The 17,248-nt window shown below is 46.0% G+C and overlaps 1 protein-coding gene across 1 annotated transcript in view; it reads right to left on the reverse strand.

Moving 5' to 3' along the window:
• Positions 1 to 17,248, reverse strand: part of CNTNAP2 (contactin associated protein 2) — a 2,014,778-nt gene that overhangs the window by 589,459 nt on the left and 1,408,071 nt on the right. The window contains exon 11 of the mRNA XM_084857751.1: positions 3,759 to 3,865. Within this exon, the coding sequence (XP_084713877.1) occupies positions 3,759 to 3,865 (107 nt within the window). The remainder of the gene's footprint in view (positions 1 to 3,758; positions 3,866 to 17,248) is intronic.

Below are 17,248 nucleotides of genomic sequence, written 5' to 3' on the forward strand. Positions count from 1 at the left end.
CTACTCCTAGAGTTTGGGCTTGTAATATAACATGGCCTGACAAGCTTCCTCTGGCTTAAAGGCTCAGAAGAGGGAAAAAGTGTAATAAGAAGATTCTATTTACCGAAGTGCTGTTATTAAGCTGAAACATTTCAGGTAAATCTCACTTTCGAAAGGGATTTTGTTTCCCAAACAACAGGAAAGTATTTCAAGACTCCTTGTAAAAGTGAAATTACATCCTTTGAAAAAGAAATAACTTTCCAAAGCAACATGAAGAAAGGCATTAGACTGAAATCTTTAAAGAATAGTCAAGGTTGCAGCAACTATGTATCCCTAGATGACCCATACTTCTGCCATCTCTGAAGCTTTAACGCAGCAGTGGCTGAGAAAATATGACAATGGCATTTAAATCCATGTTCTAGCACTATGAAAGCCTAGAAGTACTATGTCCATTTTCCTCTTGTATTATTTTATCCACAGAAGGCAAGTAAAAATGCTCTTAAGTGAAATGTTCAGAGCTACTGGGAGTGCTTTTCCCTTGGGTAATGAATTTAATTTCTGAGAAGTGATGCTTTTCCTGTATTCTTTTCTCACCACAATGTTAGTTAGGCAAATGAAGTATTTTAACAGTGTCCTTGTTTCCAAAGAATTTCTGGAGTGTTAAAGCACACACACGTAGGGTGCAATCCTATGCATGTTTAGACAGGGGAAAAAAAATCCTACAATTCCCAGCATAGCTGGCTGGAAACATGCTGAGAGTTGTAAGACTTTTTTCTGTCCAAACCTGCATAGGATAGTACCCTTAGGGTGCAATCCTATCAACCCCCAGAATACCCCTTTTCAATTAATATTAGTCAATGACCCCAGCAGTTATTGAAGGCTGATACAAAAATACAGTATTTGAACTGGATTTTGCATGTATGGGGAAGGGGTTGTAAAAATCTTATGGCCTCTGGAGGGCATCCCAGGGAGTATTGGATTCCCTCAGAGCTCCCCCCCCCCGCTCCAAGGCCGAAGACACTGCTATAACCTTAGAAGGTGGACTCCAAAGTCCAATCCCTCCCCCCTCCCCCTTGCAGCCACTGCAGAAAGAACCATGCTGATTGCACAAAAATGGCCTTGGAGGACCTTGGTGAGGTCTCATAGAGGGCATTGTGGTGGGTGTGGAGGGGGAATAGAGAGGAGAGGCCAGATTACATAGAATCCTATGGTCTGTCCAGACGTAGCTCTGCCCCCACCAGTGTGCCTTTGCTAGATAGGTCTTCGCTAGGCTTCTTCTGTCTAGAAGAAAAAACACACAAAGGAGGTTGGAGAGGCAAAAATCACCTTTGTTGCTCCTCCCACTCTCTTGACAGCAGAGGCAGAGCATTGGATACTTGGAGGATTCTGTCCAACGAGGGCACAATGCATAGGATTGCGTCCTTAATGAGACAAGAAAAAAATTGAAGATATGGGGTGGGAGTTCCTTCTGTCTGAGGTGACATCTAAGAAGGCATTTTAGATCCTAAGAGATCAGTCCCATGGCCCGCTAGACATGGCCATAGGATATGCTCATTTCAGGGGACCGACCTTGGAGCCTGTGCTCCAAGGTCGGAAAACTGACTTCCCCTCTCATCCGCGCTGCCTTGGAGTCAGTGTGGAGAAGCCCCATCCTCTGCGCTCGCAAGAGGAGTGTGGAGCGACTGAAAAGGGGTGGGGCCGGGGGGGCGTTCTGGGGCGGGGAGAGTGGAGCTGCGCGAATGACACATCCAATGTGTCATATGGCAGCTTCCTCTCCCAGTCGGTCCCCCTGCCACTTGACAGCCAAAAATGGCTGTCTAGAGAAAAAGAGCATGACAGGAGAGGAGCGGAGGGAATGGTCCCCCCGTGCCTCTCCTTCCTGGCTTTGGATAGGCAGTCACCTCCGAGGTTGGAGGCGGCTGCCTAATTCTAGTTAGGATTGCTCTGTAAGTGTCAATTCAAACTGCAGGAAATACCCTATTCATATAGCTTCAATACTAAATACTTAAAACTTATGGATTGGATCCAGATTTATGCTGGATCAATTGCACTGATGGAAGTGGACTTCCCTGTTGCCCTCCTTCCCACAGCACCCCTACAGCACCCTGAAAATGCTGCACAGAGAGTCAGGAGACCCTGCTTAATAGAGTGAGCTGTGGGGTGGGGGGAGAGGAGGATCCCCCAAAACTGGGCAGAGGGACTTTCCATGATCCGAGCCCACCTCTTGCAGAAGGCAGATCCAGGATCCAACCCTAGAACTTAAACAAAATTCTCCTAAGGCTCTCAAATATCACACTAACTCTAGAACATTAAAAAGCACATAGTTGACTCCTCTTGTATTTTGTATGTGTCTAATTTAAGACATGGCTGCTATATATCAACAATAGCTTTATTTATTTGTTTGTTTCCATTTATATCCTTTCCCCTACACACTATCCAAGGATGTAGCTGTTCCCCTACACGGTATCTGAGGCAGCTCGCAAAATCAGTTCCAAACAATAAAAAGAACAAACAATGAGACATTCATTAAAAAACCTAGAATCCAAACCAGCAAGCAAGGATGGAGGGAGGGTGGCATGCCATGCAATTCTATGCATGACTACTCAGAAGCAGTAAGTCCAATTGAGCTCAGTGAGACTTAGTCCTGGGGAAGTGTGTATACTATATAAACTTACAGCCTTTCTTCCTTACACATTTAACACCAGATTCAGTTTAAATTCACAAAAGCATCCATAACTAAGGAAAATCAGGCCATAGTCAAATGCAGTGTGCTCACATCCACTGAAATTAACAGGCTTACTATAAGTGTGCTTAGTTTTGCTTTAGATTGTGGCCTAAACCCTTAGCTGATTAGTGAGGGCCAATTTTAACCGGTGGGTTGTAATTACAGGGGCTGCAAAATAAGTACACACTTAAAAAACTGTAAGAAAAACTATAGGAAAAACTATAAGATCATTTAGTATGCATTAACATTGGCCATGATCCAGCTAAGGCTAATCTTCCCTACCATCTGCTCCCATCGGTAGTACGTGCCCTGGTCTCCTCTTGTTTAGACTACTGTAACGTGGGGTTACCCTTGAAGACGGTTCGGAAGCTGCAGCTGCTACAGAATGCGGCGGCTCGCCTGATCAAAGGCAGCCGCCGGCGAGATCACATCACTCCAGTGCTGAAGGAGTTGCACTGGTTACCAGTTGTTTTCTGGGCCAAATTCAAGGTGTTGGTTTTGACCTTTAAAACCCGATATGGTTCCAGCTCAGCCTATCTTATGGAGCGCCTCCAGCAACACCAGACAGGCCGCTGAACAAGAACAGCCTTAGATGGCCTTCTCTCTGTCCCATCGGCCAGGACAGCTAGACTGGTGGGGACGAGGGAGATGGCCTTCTCTGTGGTGGCCCCCACTTTCTGGAACTCCCTCCCTAGGGAACTCCACCATGCCCCCTCTTGAATGAGCTTCCGCTGTGCATTAAAAACGTGGTTGTTCAGGCAGGCATTTGGGGTGGGTTAGGGTATTTTTAGAAAATGATGTTTTTATTGTACAGTTTTATTGTTTTAAACTGTTCTATTACATACTTTGTACATCACCCAGAGTGGCTGGGTGACCAGCCAGATGGGCGATTAATAAATTTAATAAATAAATAAGCAAGCAAGCAAGACAGTTAAAGTCTGCTCATTTCACTGAGAGAGGTTTTTAGTTCTTTTGACTTTGGGACTGAATAATAGTGCTTTTCATTGACTAGATCATGCACTTGAAGTCAGTCCAGAATCCAGGCTTCACTTACAGTTATGGCATGTGGCTCCATTGTATCCAGTTCCATCACAGGTGCAACTGAAGCTGTCCCATGTTTGAGTGCATTTGCCTCCATGTTCACAGTGATTGGGCACACACCTGTTGGGATGAGAGAGAAAGAGAGAGTGACAGATAAACAAGGATGAATGAGTGGCTGCATTTTGGGGCTGCCCAAGCAGCATGCCCCACCTGTGCCAGTTTGCCATACCACACAATTAATTCTTGTTAGCTTTAGGTGGATTAATAGAATTCATGACGGAACATGGCAGGTGCACAAGATGATGATGTATCACACAATGAATGTTCCATTCAGAAACAGCCAGCAGTGCGTCAGGGGAGGTGGGGAGAGATGATGATGGGTAATGTTTTCTCGCCATCATTGTGTTTTTAACTATAACATACACTCTACTCTCCATAACTACCATGATAACAGAGAACTGGGGTGGAGGGGAGATGATAAGCTATGGTTTGCAAGAGGTGCCAAGTCTCAACAGAGAATGAAGTGCTGCAATGTGCTTCTAATTCCCTCTGTCTGAAATAAAGGTACTTTTTTTGCTTTGTTTCCCCATATCATCTATCCAGATAGGAATGGTGCCCCAAATTCCCATCCTGGACAGTCAGTTCAGAAGGCTACCATGGTTAACAGTACTGAAAGCTGTTGGGAAGTCCAGGAGAATTAACAAGGTTGCACACACCCATCTTTCTCCTGGCATCATACACAAACCCAGGCCATTGGCAAATAGCTCTCCATTGTCCCCCACCCCCCATCGGCACCACAGCCAATCTCCCTGTCACTCACTAGTTGGCAGGAAGACAGCCTGCCCACTTGCCTATTCCCTGTGGTGGCAAGGAACTCGGGGCCTGCATGGTGCTCCTGTGCCGTCACGCGTATGTCAAGAGTAGGACTGACATAATAAAGATGGCTGCGCTGGCAAAATTGCCTCATTTCCTGGCTCTCAGAGTGTCTCCCTCTCACCCCAAGGAAAATGTACAAACCACTCCCTTCACATGGACTTGTCACATCCCCAAAGGATCTTTGGTTGGTGTTGCCCTGCTGGATGAGATCTATGGTGGCTTGATAGAAACAGCTCTCCTCCAAAAAGCAGCGGCTAGTGATGGCTCTGTAGCCAGGTGGTGACAGGCCATTTCCTTAAGAGCCTGATGGAACTGGCTAGGATTCTGCTCTTCTTTCTGGAGCTGGTGGGAGCAAATGGAGGTATGGCGGTTGTGTTGTTTCATTCTGCTAGAGCTCCTCATGTCTTGGTTGCTTCTGCACTGCTCTGCTGCACTGTCACAAATGATTGTGGGCAGGGGGCACCAAAGCTTCTGAACTCATCTTCTACTTATATCATTTAAATTAAAACTAAGTGTCTCAGGATTTCCGCAAAAAGAAATTAAACCCCCAGGGATGTCATCCAAGTTTGTGATTACCTGGTTAAGGACATTAATTTGTCCAGTTTATAATGCTAATGACCACCATGCTTTGTAGGTTTATGTACAAAAGTTCTTCAGTATTAGCTTCTTACTACTCTCGAGGTTCCTCACATTGATCACTCTGATTCTACATGAAGTACAGTTGCTTTGTAGGTGCATTTGCAGGTCCATTAATATTAACCTCTTACTGACAATTAAACTGTAGATTGTTGTGAGCTATGTGACCAAGAGTACTTGCCCAAACAGGCTTTTGTTTATTGGGTATCTGCTTTCTGTTAGATCAGTTTTCTCAACTGTGTCTTGCAAGTGTTTTATGTGGTTTGTTTGTTTATTACTGCATTTATAACCCGCCTTTTTTCTTCCAAGGAACCCAAGGCGGCATACATAATCTTCCTCCTCTCTGTTTTATCCTCACAACAACCCTGTGAGGTAGGTTGGGCTGAGAATCTGTGACTGACTCAAAGTCATCCAGTGAGCTTTCATGGCCAAGTGGGGACTAGAATCCAGATCTCCCGGATCTCAGTCCAACACTCTAGCCACTACACCTTGTCTTGCAACCACATCTAAAATAGTCTCTTGCTTCCAAGCCTGTTTGCTTTGGCAGGGAGGAGAGGGATTGAATTTCCAAGCAGCTCTCAATCATAGCTAATTCTGGGAACTACAATTCCCTAGGGGTAATACGATAAGGTGCATGTGCATGGCACCACGATCACTCATGTGAACTGCCCAGAGAGCTTTGGCTATTGGGCGGTATAGAAATAAATAAATAAACAAATAAATGTGCCAATATTAGGAACTGAGAGAAAACTCTCAGAAAGAAGTTCCCTCCCCGGTACTCACCAAGGAAACACTGAACTGTTCCAGATTCGAGCCAAGGTGAGTTTGCTCATCACTAAAAATTAGGGATGCATATACAAGCAAGAACTCAAGTTTGTCGAAGTTCTCCAAATTCCACCTCAAAGTTTGTTCTGTCTCATGTTTTGTATTAGATTGTGATCTTTGTTTTTTTTCTTTTCACATGAAAATCATGCATTTTCATGCATATTTTTCCAAACGTACATATCAATTGTATGCATCTTTGAAATGTATGCATTCTTCTCCCATTAATTAAAGTGTGCATTTTTCCAAAGTACATATTTTTATGCATATTTTTCAAATGTATGCATGAATGTACACTATCAAACACATTTTCTGTGTTGTTGGCAAATCACATTGCAAGCTCAGGAATGTATGGACGTCAACCACAGATTGCATTCAAGTCCATATTTGGTCTGAGAGGTGGGAACTGGGTAAATCCTTATCAAAAACAAAGTGAAATGAATTTCTCATATATCCCTACTAATTAAAAAGCTTAACAGTGACATGTAACAATCCTAATTTTGTATAATGTCCCCTCTTTCTTCCCATTCCAGTAAAAATCCCAGCAGCAAGCTGAGGTAATGCACAAAAAGAGGAAACAATAACAGTGAATGCAGATGGAGAAAATTACACAAAGACAGATATTTATTTCTTGAAATCAACAAAATGTGATTTCAAAGGTTCAAGTTTGATTAGTCCTTTTTCTATTAGATATTATTTTTAAAACAGAGATTCTTTTTAAAGTTACCATAGTACTTTTTTTTTTTTTGCTTTGGAAACTATTACTTTTCTCTTCATAGAGTTTGCTTTGAAACCTCATTTCAAAGAACCCATTTTTGCCCCTTTATTCAATTTCACTGTATCCCGGCTCAGCACAGTTGCTGTATTTGCTGATCAATTTTCCTTTCAGGTTAAGTTTTTCTTTCACCCGCTACAATCTAGGAACTTCACTTGTGAATTATTTTATTAAGAAAAGATTAGGAGACCTCCTACCAATCAACAAAATGATAATTCTGTGAAAAGGAAAAGGCAATAAAAACTAAAGCTATGCTTATCAACAAAATTATTTTGAAGCGTATGGTGTCCCCATAGTTGACAACAAGAAACTGCTGAATCAGAGCCAAATAAAATTTTTCCCTTCAACATATGGTTTGGGTATTTGACTAACAGCTAATGAAATGCCTTGGAGGTAGGAGAGAGCTTTCTGAAATTGTGCCATTTTGTACTAATTCTTGGTAACTATTTGCCATATAAAGAGTAATGTGAACATACTTAAGTAAAACTGTTGCTCAAAGGATTTAGTTGGGTACTCCATCTTTTCTTCAAGATGCTGTGTTGCCTGTTATCAGATAAAGCTATTTATTAAAAATAATCTTATAATACCTCAAAGGATTTCTGTGTTTGCTCTCACATTCAAATTTTTGATTCCTCCTAATTTAAGTTGCTACAGTTTATTTTTTGAATACTAGTAATTGCTACTGTTCTAATTTGGATATCTTATCTATAGTTTTATGTTCTAATTTGGATGTCTTATCTACAGTTTTCTATCTGCCAGTGCCTTAGCCCTTATCTTCCTCTGATGATATGATTTTTCCTTCTTCCTTTTGGTCTGTTGATATCTTATAACAACTTGGGCAGTTTTTTCCATGAAGAACTTTGTCGCACCAGTTGTGAACGGGTAGCTGCATCCCCCCCGCCCCCGCCATTTATATCTCTGTCAAACCAACTGCCACTTTTCCAGCATTCTAATCTTTGCTCAGTCTTCGCTGACACAATTTTCACGCTGTGCTTGTGCTCATGTTTTTCTTTATCAACGTTTTATTCCTCTGCGCATGTTCAGATATGCAGACATGCACATTCCACATGTTCAGATAAAGTTATCAACTTTCCTTTTTTTTATTCTGCAAAATATTCAGGATAAGTTACCAAGTGGCCTGGTTCAGAAGGAGTGGCTTGATGATTTAGATAATTAGGAACAAACTGTGACAAGCAATAGGCTCATGTACACCCAGCTTCCTCTTCCTATGTGTGCAAGAGAAGGAGAATGAAAGCTTTTTCTTTTATTTAAACCATTCTTTCCTGTGACATACGAACTCAGGGAGCTGTGGTTTAAACTCACTCTAGGCTAACAAACCACAGCGGGTTTTTAACCAACTAGTTACATGGACCACAGTATCTGGAGCTTACTGAGCAGAATCCCCACTTGACTAACAGTCTGCTCAAATGATAGGTCTGTTCAGATGTACTATATATGATTGCTGTGCATGTGAAACAGGGAATGAGACCATTGTGCTAGCCCATCCTCAATGCCAGGGGACCCACTCACCACACCCCCAGCAGCCATGCATTTGACATTATTGTGAAGAGGGCCTATGAATGTACAGCTGTACATATATAAGGCTCCTCCATGTGAGTAAAAACATGGCCAATCAGAGTTCTTGCTCATGTGGGGGAGCTCTATAAATGTTTGTCTATTGCCCCTTCACACTAATGCTGAACGCTCAGCCATGGGGCGGTGAGGGGGGGGGGCATGGCCAGTGTGTGCAACAATGTCAGGCAAGGAGATGGCAGATGTGATCCCACTCCCTCCCACCTGTATTCACTGAATGTGTGGGGTAGTTGTATGAACACCCCTTCCCCCTCCCCCCACATGTGTATCAAGGCTTTGCTTTCATTCCACTCTGTGTAATCCCTACTTCCACTGGTCAAGTTCCCTCTGCTTGTGCCCGTGCAGAACCTTCAGCTGCCACTGTTTGCTTTCATAATCCTCCAGTTCCTCCAATTACACACAGAACCTGATTTTTTCCTGTTTTTATTTGTTTTTATTTAGCAATGTGAAGGGGGGGGGTAGATTTATCTGGAAAACTCCTGTGTCCCATGTCAGCAGGACCCATTCCTGCTCTCTCCCTAAGCCTGTTTTGGCATCCCGTATGTCAGCCTACAGGACCTCCACATTACGTAATAGGTGACAGGGTTTATACAGTGCCACCAATGTATATAGCACTTGGAAGAATAACGCTAGCAATAAACATAGGACTCACAATCTAGGACTTCCAATAGGAGCTTGCAATCTACATTTCAACAGTGAGGAAGGTAAAGGAGGGACTACTGAAAAGTTTCCACTTTGATACTTGTCCACAGCAGGCAAGGTGAATGAAAATGTTCACAGTACCTTGCTAGCTATCACCACCCTGAAGTAATCACATGCAGCATGTGCCAACTTGCTGTGCCCACACAAGGCTGTCACATTCTGCAGAGGTGCTAGGGCCTTTGCACATATAAATGTGAACCAGAGTATTTCTCCCCACATCATGTAGTTAGTGACCTGCAGCTCATTGCAAACTCCTTCATGAACTATGCCTTCTATCGATTTTACAGTATTGCCAACTGTTATGGCTTCTTTCGGAGATTAGATTATGGGAATTGGAATTCAGTGAGATGCTGAGAATTTTGCTACAGATTTCTAGCCCCTTTCACAGAACTACAGTTCTCAGCATTCCCTGGGCAGAGGGAACGATTTCATTACAGACGGGTGAGAATTTTGTTTCAGTTTGGTTTTGATAACAATTTACCAACATTTGCAAATTCTCCATATTCGGGACAAAAATAACTTGAGATTTTTTAAAAAATGGATATGGGAGAAACTGAAATGGATGGATTCGTGCAACCAGAGCTTTGAGTGTTTAGTGTTCAGAAGTCTGGGTGTCAGGAGCACCCTAGCTGCGTCTTGCAGTCCCCACCAATAGCCAACTCAGGACACAGATGACAAGGAATTCTTTCCAAGACTTTATTCCTTTATTACTTTATGACTCTTTCAGAATACTAGTCGCTAGCGCCAAAGCAAGGAACAGCCCTGGGGAAAGATAGCTGAGTAGCCTAAGCTCCAGGTAAGGCAGTTGGTGCCCGTTTGAAGGAGAATCACAGGAAGACCCTGAACTTATGGGCTAGGTAGAGATCCTCCCTCTTTCCCTTGGGTCCTCGGGACGCGACAGTTGCCTGTGTGCCAAACGAGCGCTACACCTCCTTTCCACGCCCTCCATCTGTCGTCGCTCCCTGCATCTGCGCCGAGTGTCCAGCAAGCCCCCCTCCAGCACTCTCTCACTGCCAGGGTCACTATCTATCTCAGGAATGCTGGCAGGAGGAATCTCTGCCAGCTGCTGTGCCTGTGAGAGATGAGCGAGCTCCTCTCCCACGAATTGCTGTTCCTCTTCAGAATCAGAACTGCTCTGGGTTTCTATTGGCTCAGTTTCCACCCTGACACTGTGTTTGAATTAGGGATGGCGGAGAATTTCTCCCCGAAACTTCGGGGGGCCGAGCGCCAACGTGTTCGGCCCCCCAAACAAGTTTCGGGGAGAAATTCTCTGCACCCCGCACCCCCCTCGGGACGGGACTTACCTTTGCCAAATGTCCCTCCCGGCGGCGGGTCCGGCCGGCGGTTCGGCGGGTCTTCGTGCGGGGCGGGAGCGGCAGCTGGTCTTTCGACCGGCGGCCGCCACTGCCATTCCAAGAAAAGTAAAAAAAACAAAAACGCACCCGTGATAGGCTACGTGACGATTAACGTAGCCTATCACGGCTAGATTTGCAAAGTCAGCCGTGATAGGCTACATAAATCGTCACGTAGCCTATCACGGGTGACTTAAAAAAAAAAAAAAGCGCATACGGATAATGGCGGCCCCCATAGGGAGCCGCCATTCCCGTTCCTTATTTGGTCAAATAAGGAACGCGAATGGCGGCTCCCTATGGGGGCCGCCATTAGCGTACGCGCTTTTTTTTTTTAAAGTCACCCGTGATAGGCTACGTGACGATTAACGTAGCCTATCACGGCTGACTTTGCAGATCTAGCCATGATAGGCTACATTAATCGTCACGTAGCCTATCACGGGGGCGTTTTTTTTTTTAAAAAAAAAACTTTGGAGTTCGCGGCCAGGCGAGGTGCCTCCTCCCCGGCCTGAATTTCGGCTGGGCGAGGCGGGAAGCCTCCCCCCCGGCCTGAATTTCGGCCGGGCGAGGCGGGAAGCCTCCCCCCCCGGCCTGAACTTCGCGGGGGGAGGAGCGAAGCGCCTCCCCCCCACCGCGAACAAGCTTCGAGGACAGGTAAGTCACTTTCGTCCACCCCTAGTTTGAATCCAGGTGTATTCAATGATGTTAGTGCTGAATTAGGGTTCCCATCTCTGTAAGGGCTTATTCGTCACTGAAACATCAAGAGATGGCTTGCATGTGTGAATGGGCTATCATAGATATTGTATGTCAGATAGATGATACAGATAGATAACAGAAAGATGGATGGATCAGACAAGTAAATATGATATGTATCACTGCTAAGGAAATATAACTTTTGGAAACGCCTAAACGTATAAAGCCCCTTCATGGATCACTGCCTTGTTGTGGTGAAGGGGCTTGCGTAACTCAGTGAAGCCATAAGCTATGCCGTGCAGGGCCAGCCAAGATGGACAGGTCATGGCGGAGAGTTCTGACAAAATGTGGTCCACTGGAGAAGGAAATGGCAACCTACTCCAGTATTCTTCCCAAGAAAACCCCATGGAACGTATCACAAGGCTAAAAGATATGACGCTGGAAGATGAGCCCCTAAGGTCGAAAGGTGTCCAATATACTACTGGGGAAGAGCAGAGGGAATTTCCAAGTAAAGCCAGAAAGAGTGAAGCGGCTGGGCCAAAGCTGTGGATGTGTCTGGTGGTGAAAAGAAAGTCCGATGCTGTAAAGAACACTATTGTTTAGGAACCTAGAATGTAAGATCAATGAATCAAGGTAAGCTAGAGGTGGTCAAACATGAGATGGCAAGATTGAACATCGACATCTTGGGAATCAGTGAACTAAAATGGACAAGCATGGGTGAATTTAATTCAGGTGACCATTATATCTACTACTGTGGGCAAGAATCTCTTAGAAGAAATGGAGTAGCACTCATAGTCAACAAAAGGGTGGGAAAAGCAGTACTGGGGTACAATCTCAAAAACGATACAATGACCTCAGTACGAATCCAAGGCAAACGATTCAACATCACAGTAATTCAAGTCTATGCCCCAACCACTGAGGCCGAAGAAGCTGAGGTTGATCGGTTCTATGAAGACCTACAACACCTTCTAGAACTAACACCAAAAAAAGATGTCCTTTTCATCATAGGGGATTGGAATGCTAAAGTAGGAAGTCAAGAAATCACCGGGATAACAGGCAAGCATGGCCTTGGTGTACAAAATGAAGCAGGACAAAGGCTAATAGAGTTTTGCCAAGAGAACACGCTGATCATAGCAAACACTCTTTTCCAACAGCACAAGAGGTGACTCTACACACGGACATCACCAGACGGTCAATATCGAAATCAGATTGATTATGTACTTTGCAGCCAAAGATGGAGAAGCTCTATAAAGTCGGTAAAAACAAGACCTGCAGCTGACTGTGGCTCAGATCATGAGCTTCTTATTGCAAAATTTTGGCTTAAATTGAAGAATGTAGGGAAAACCACTAAACCATTCAGGTATGACCTAAATCATATCCCTTATGAATATACAGTGGAGGTGAGGAAAAGATTTCAGGGATTAGGCCTGATAGACAGAGTGCCTGAGGAACTATGGACAGAGGTCCATTACATTGTTCAGGAGGCAGCAACTCAATCCATCCCAAAGAAAAAGAAATGCAAGGAAGCCAAGTGGCTGTCTGAGGAGGCTTTACAAGTAGCTGAGGAAAGAAGGGAAGCGAAAAGCAAGGGAGAAATGGGAAGATATATCCAGCTGAATGCAGAGTTCCAGAGAATAGCAAGGAGAGACAAGAAGGCCTTCTTAAATGAGCAATGGAAAGAAATCGAGGAAAACAACAGAATGGGAAAGACTAGAGATCTCTTCAAGAAAATTGGAGATCTCAAGGGAACGTTTTGTGCAAAGACAGGCATGATAAACGACATAGAAGGCAGGGACCTAACAGAAGCAGATGAGATTAAGAAGAGGTGGCAAGAATACACAGAAGAACTATACAGGAAAGATCTGAATGTCCCTGATAGCCATGATAGTGTGGTCACTGAACTTGAGCCGGACATCCTCGACAGTGAAGTCAAATGGGCCTTAGGAAGCATTACTAACAACAAAGCTAGCAGAGATGACAGTATTCCAGCTGAGCTATTTAAGATCCTAAAAGATGATGCTGTGAAAGTGCTGCACTCAATATGCCAACAAATTTGGAACACTCAACAGTGGCCACAAGACTGGAAAAGGTCAGTTTACATTCCAATTCCAAAGAAGGGCAATGCAAGTGTTCAAACTACAGTACAACTGCGCTCATTTCACATGCCGATGCCAGCAAGGTTAAGCGAGGAGGATCTAAGGAGCCTCTTGTTGAGGGTGAAAGTGGAGAGTGCAAAAGCTGGTTTGAAACTCAACATTAAAAAAACTAAGATCATGGCATCTGGCCCCATCACTTCCTTGCATACAGAAGGGGAAGAAATGGAAGTATTGAGAGATTTTATTTTCTCGGGCTCCAAGATCACCGCAGACGGTGACTGTAGCCATGAAATTAAAAGACGCTTGCTCCTTGGGAGGAAAGCCATGGCAAACCTAGACAGCATTGTAAGAAGCAGAGACATGACATCACCTTGCCGACAAAGGTTTGTATAATCAAACCTATGGTTTTCCCAGTAGTAACGTATGGCTGTGAGAGCTGGACTATAAGGAAGGCTGACGGCCGAAGAATTGATGCTTTTGAACTGTGGTGCTGGAGAAGACTCTTTCGAGTCCCCTGGACTGCAAGGAGGTCAAATCAGTCCATCCTAAAGGAAATCAACCCTGAGTGCTCATTGGAAGGACAGATACTGAAGCTGAAGTTCAAATATTTTGGCCACCTAACGCAAAGAGAAAACTCCCTGGAAAAGACCCTTATGCTGGGAAAGATTGAAGGCAAAAGGAGAAGGGGACGGCAGAGGATGAGATGACTAGATAGCATCACCGATGCAATGAATATGGACTTGAGCACACTCCGGGAGAGAGTGGAGGACAGGAAGGCCTGGCGTGCTATGGTCCATGGGGTCATGAAGAGTCAGACACGACTTAATGACTGAACAGCAACCACAACAAACATACAAAGAAAATCTCAAAATGACCAATGACAGCACTTTTCTTCACACATTATTAGTCTTTCATTAAGCCTTCCAACGCAAACAGTTTATAGAATCACCTAATTGGCCTGGAGAGAACACTCTTAATAACTGTTTGGCAGCCTCCCCTGTTCACGCATGTGCCCTAAAAAGAATTTTGCTTAAAGAAATGTCACTGCATATTTTAATACTGATTGCTTGCACTAAATCACAGTCTTTAAAGCCGCTAAGCATCTTGCGGTGTTAACCTGAGTGACAAGGACAACTCATGATGACAACCAGCACCACTGTGTAACAGGGCTGGTGGTGGGTTGGAATGCAGTGATTGGGTATAGGTCAAAAAGCAGCTTGTCATCTGATTTCAATGCACCTATTGGCAAAGCCCTGCTCCCCAAAGCTGTGTCCTTATGCTGGTGGGATGCTTGTAGGGCTGCTTTGCCGGTATTTACTCTGTGAAAGCTCAAGAAGTGTTACATCAATGGTTATGGTAAGCATCTCTCTCTATAAAAGCCAGTGCCCAACATCGTCATGTTCCAGAACAAAAAAGCAACAAAACCTAGGAGTTATGCTGATAAAAAAATGATAAAGCTTAGGCTGGATTGTGGCAGTAGGAGCACCATGCTGCCATCCCACCAGGAACAATGATTTACCCCACTTAAGAATGTTTTTGAAACCTTCCTCTTTTTTTAATGTGACATAGTGGCTTTCATTTAAAGATTTTGAACTTGTTCTTAAAACAGGAACAAAGAATTTGTGGTGGCTGATGTCCCTCCCCTCCCCAAATGACATTGTTCCAAACTGCACCCTCTGGACCCATCCAGCTCCACACATCCAAGATTCCTCTTGGTTCAGGGTGGATTTTCAAAGCTCGCTATCACCCTTACCATGCTTAAATGATCCTGAGATCAACTCTGGAAGCTGTCATCCTATTATACCTGGGGTGCCGCCAACATTCCTGTGCCTGCCACTATTATTGCTGCCTCTTTCTGTGCCAGTCCACCCTGGGGGTGCTTGGTATAAGTACAAGCTCTGTAATAGTTGAGTGCCTACCAACCAGCTCTCCTTACTTGCCTGCTGCTTCTGTGCCCACATGCAGCTGCCCATTTCAGGAGAGCGACGCTGGTGGCCGCTGTGCCCACATACTGCTGCTCAATTCGTCAGAAGGAGAGTGTGTCCAAATGCTCCTGCCTCTGTCTGTGTCAGTGAGAAAGACATTATGCCACCACACTGTTGCTACTGCTGCAATGGCTGCTGCCTGCTTAAGGATGGGAGAGAGACTGGACCTGCTGCTGATGCTGCCTGCCTGAAGGAGAGAGACTGGCCATTGCGACCTCACGCTGATGCTGCCTGCCTGAAGGAGAGAGACTGGCCATTGTGACCTCAGGCTGATGCTGCCTGCCTGAAGGAGAGAGACTGGCCATTGTGACCTCAGGCTGATGCTGCCTGCCTGAAGGAGAGAGGCTGGCCATTGCGACTTCACGCTGATGCTGCCTGCCTGAAGGAGAGAGACTGGCCATTGCGACCTCAGGCTGATGCTGCCCGCCTGAAGGAGAGAGACTGGCCATTGTGACCTCAGGCTGATGCTGCCTGCCTGAAGGAGAGAGACTGGCCATTGTGACCTCAGGCTGATGCTGCCTGCCTGAAGGAGAGAGGCTGGCCATTGCGACTTCACGCTGATGCTGCCTGCCTGAAGGAGAGAGACTGGCCATTGCGACCTCAGGCTGATGCTGCCTGCCTGAAGGAGAGAGACTGGCCATTGTGACCTCAGGCTGATGCTGCCTGCCTGAAGGAGAGAGACTGGCCATTGTGACCTCAGGCTGATGCTGCCTGCCTGAAGGAGAGAGGCTGGCCATTGCGACTTCACGCTGATGCTGCCTGCCTGAAGGAGAGAGACTGGCCATTGCGACCTCAGGCTGATGCTGCCCGCCTGAAGGAGAGAGACTGGCCATTGCGACTTCACGCTGATGCTGCCTGCCTGAAGGAGAGAGGCTGGCCATTGCGACTTCACGCTGATGCTGCCTGCCTGAAGGAGAGAGGCTGGCCATTGTGACCTCAGGCTGATGCTGCCTGCCTGAAGGAGAGAGGCTGGCCATTGCGACCTCACACTGATGCTGCCTGCCTGAAGGAGAGAGACTGGCCATTGTGACCTCAGGCTGATGCTGCCTGCCTGAAGGAGAGAGACTGGCCATTGTGACCTCAGGCTGATGCTGCCTGCCTGAAGGAGAGAGGCTGGCCATTGTGACCTCAGGCTGATGCTGCCTGCCTGAAGGAGAGAGGCTGGCCATTGTGACCTCAGGCTGATGCTGCCTGCCTGAAGGAGAGAGACTGGCCATTGTGACCTCAGGCTGATGCTGCCTGCCTGAAGGAGAGAGACTGGCCATTGCGACCTCAGGCTGATGCTGCCCGCCTGAAGGAGAGAGGCTGGCCATTGCGACTTCACGCTGATGCTGCCTGCCTGAAGGAGAGAGGCTGGCCATTGTGACCTCAGGCTGATGCTGCCTGCCTGAAGGAGAGAGGCTGGCCATTGCGACCTCACACTGATGCTGCCTGCCTGAAGGAGAGAGACTGGCCATTGTGACCTCAGGCTGATGCTGCCTGCCTGAAGGAGAGAGACTGGCCATTGTGACCTCAGGCTGATGCTGCCTGCCTGAAGGAGAGAGCCTGGCCATTGTGACCTCAGGCTGATGCTGCCTGCCTGAAGGAGAGAGACTGGCCATTGCGACTTCACGCTGATGCTGCCTGCCTGAAGGAGAGAGACTGGCCATTGCGACTTCACGCTGATGCTGCCTGCCTGAAGGAGAGAGACTGGCCATTGTGACCTCAGGCTGATGCTGCCTGCCTGAAGGAGAGAGGCTGGCCATTGCGACTTCACGCTGATGCTGCCTGCCTGAAGGAGAGAGACTGGCCATTGCGACCTCAGGCTGATGCTGCCTGCCTGAAGGAGAGAGACTGGCCATTGTGACCTCAGGCTGATGCTGCCTGCCTGAAGGAGAGAGACTGGCCATTGTGACCTCAGGCTGATGCTGCCTGCCTGAAGGAGAGAGGCTGGCCATTGCGACTTCACGCTGATGCTGCCTGCCTGAAGGAGAGAG

Source organism: Heloderma suspectum, chromosome 5 (assembly GCF_057233095.1).
Source record: "Heloderma suspectum isolate Gila_16-S chromosome 5, 16-S_ref, whole genome shotgun sequence".
Taxonomy (NCBI): Eukaryota; Metazoa; Chordata; class Lepidosauria; order Squamata; family Helodermatidae; genus Heloderma; species Heloderma suspectum.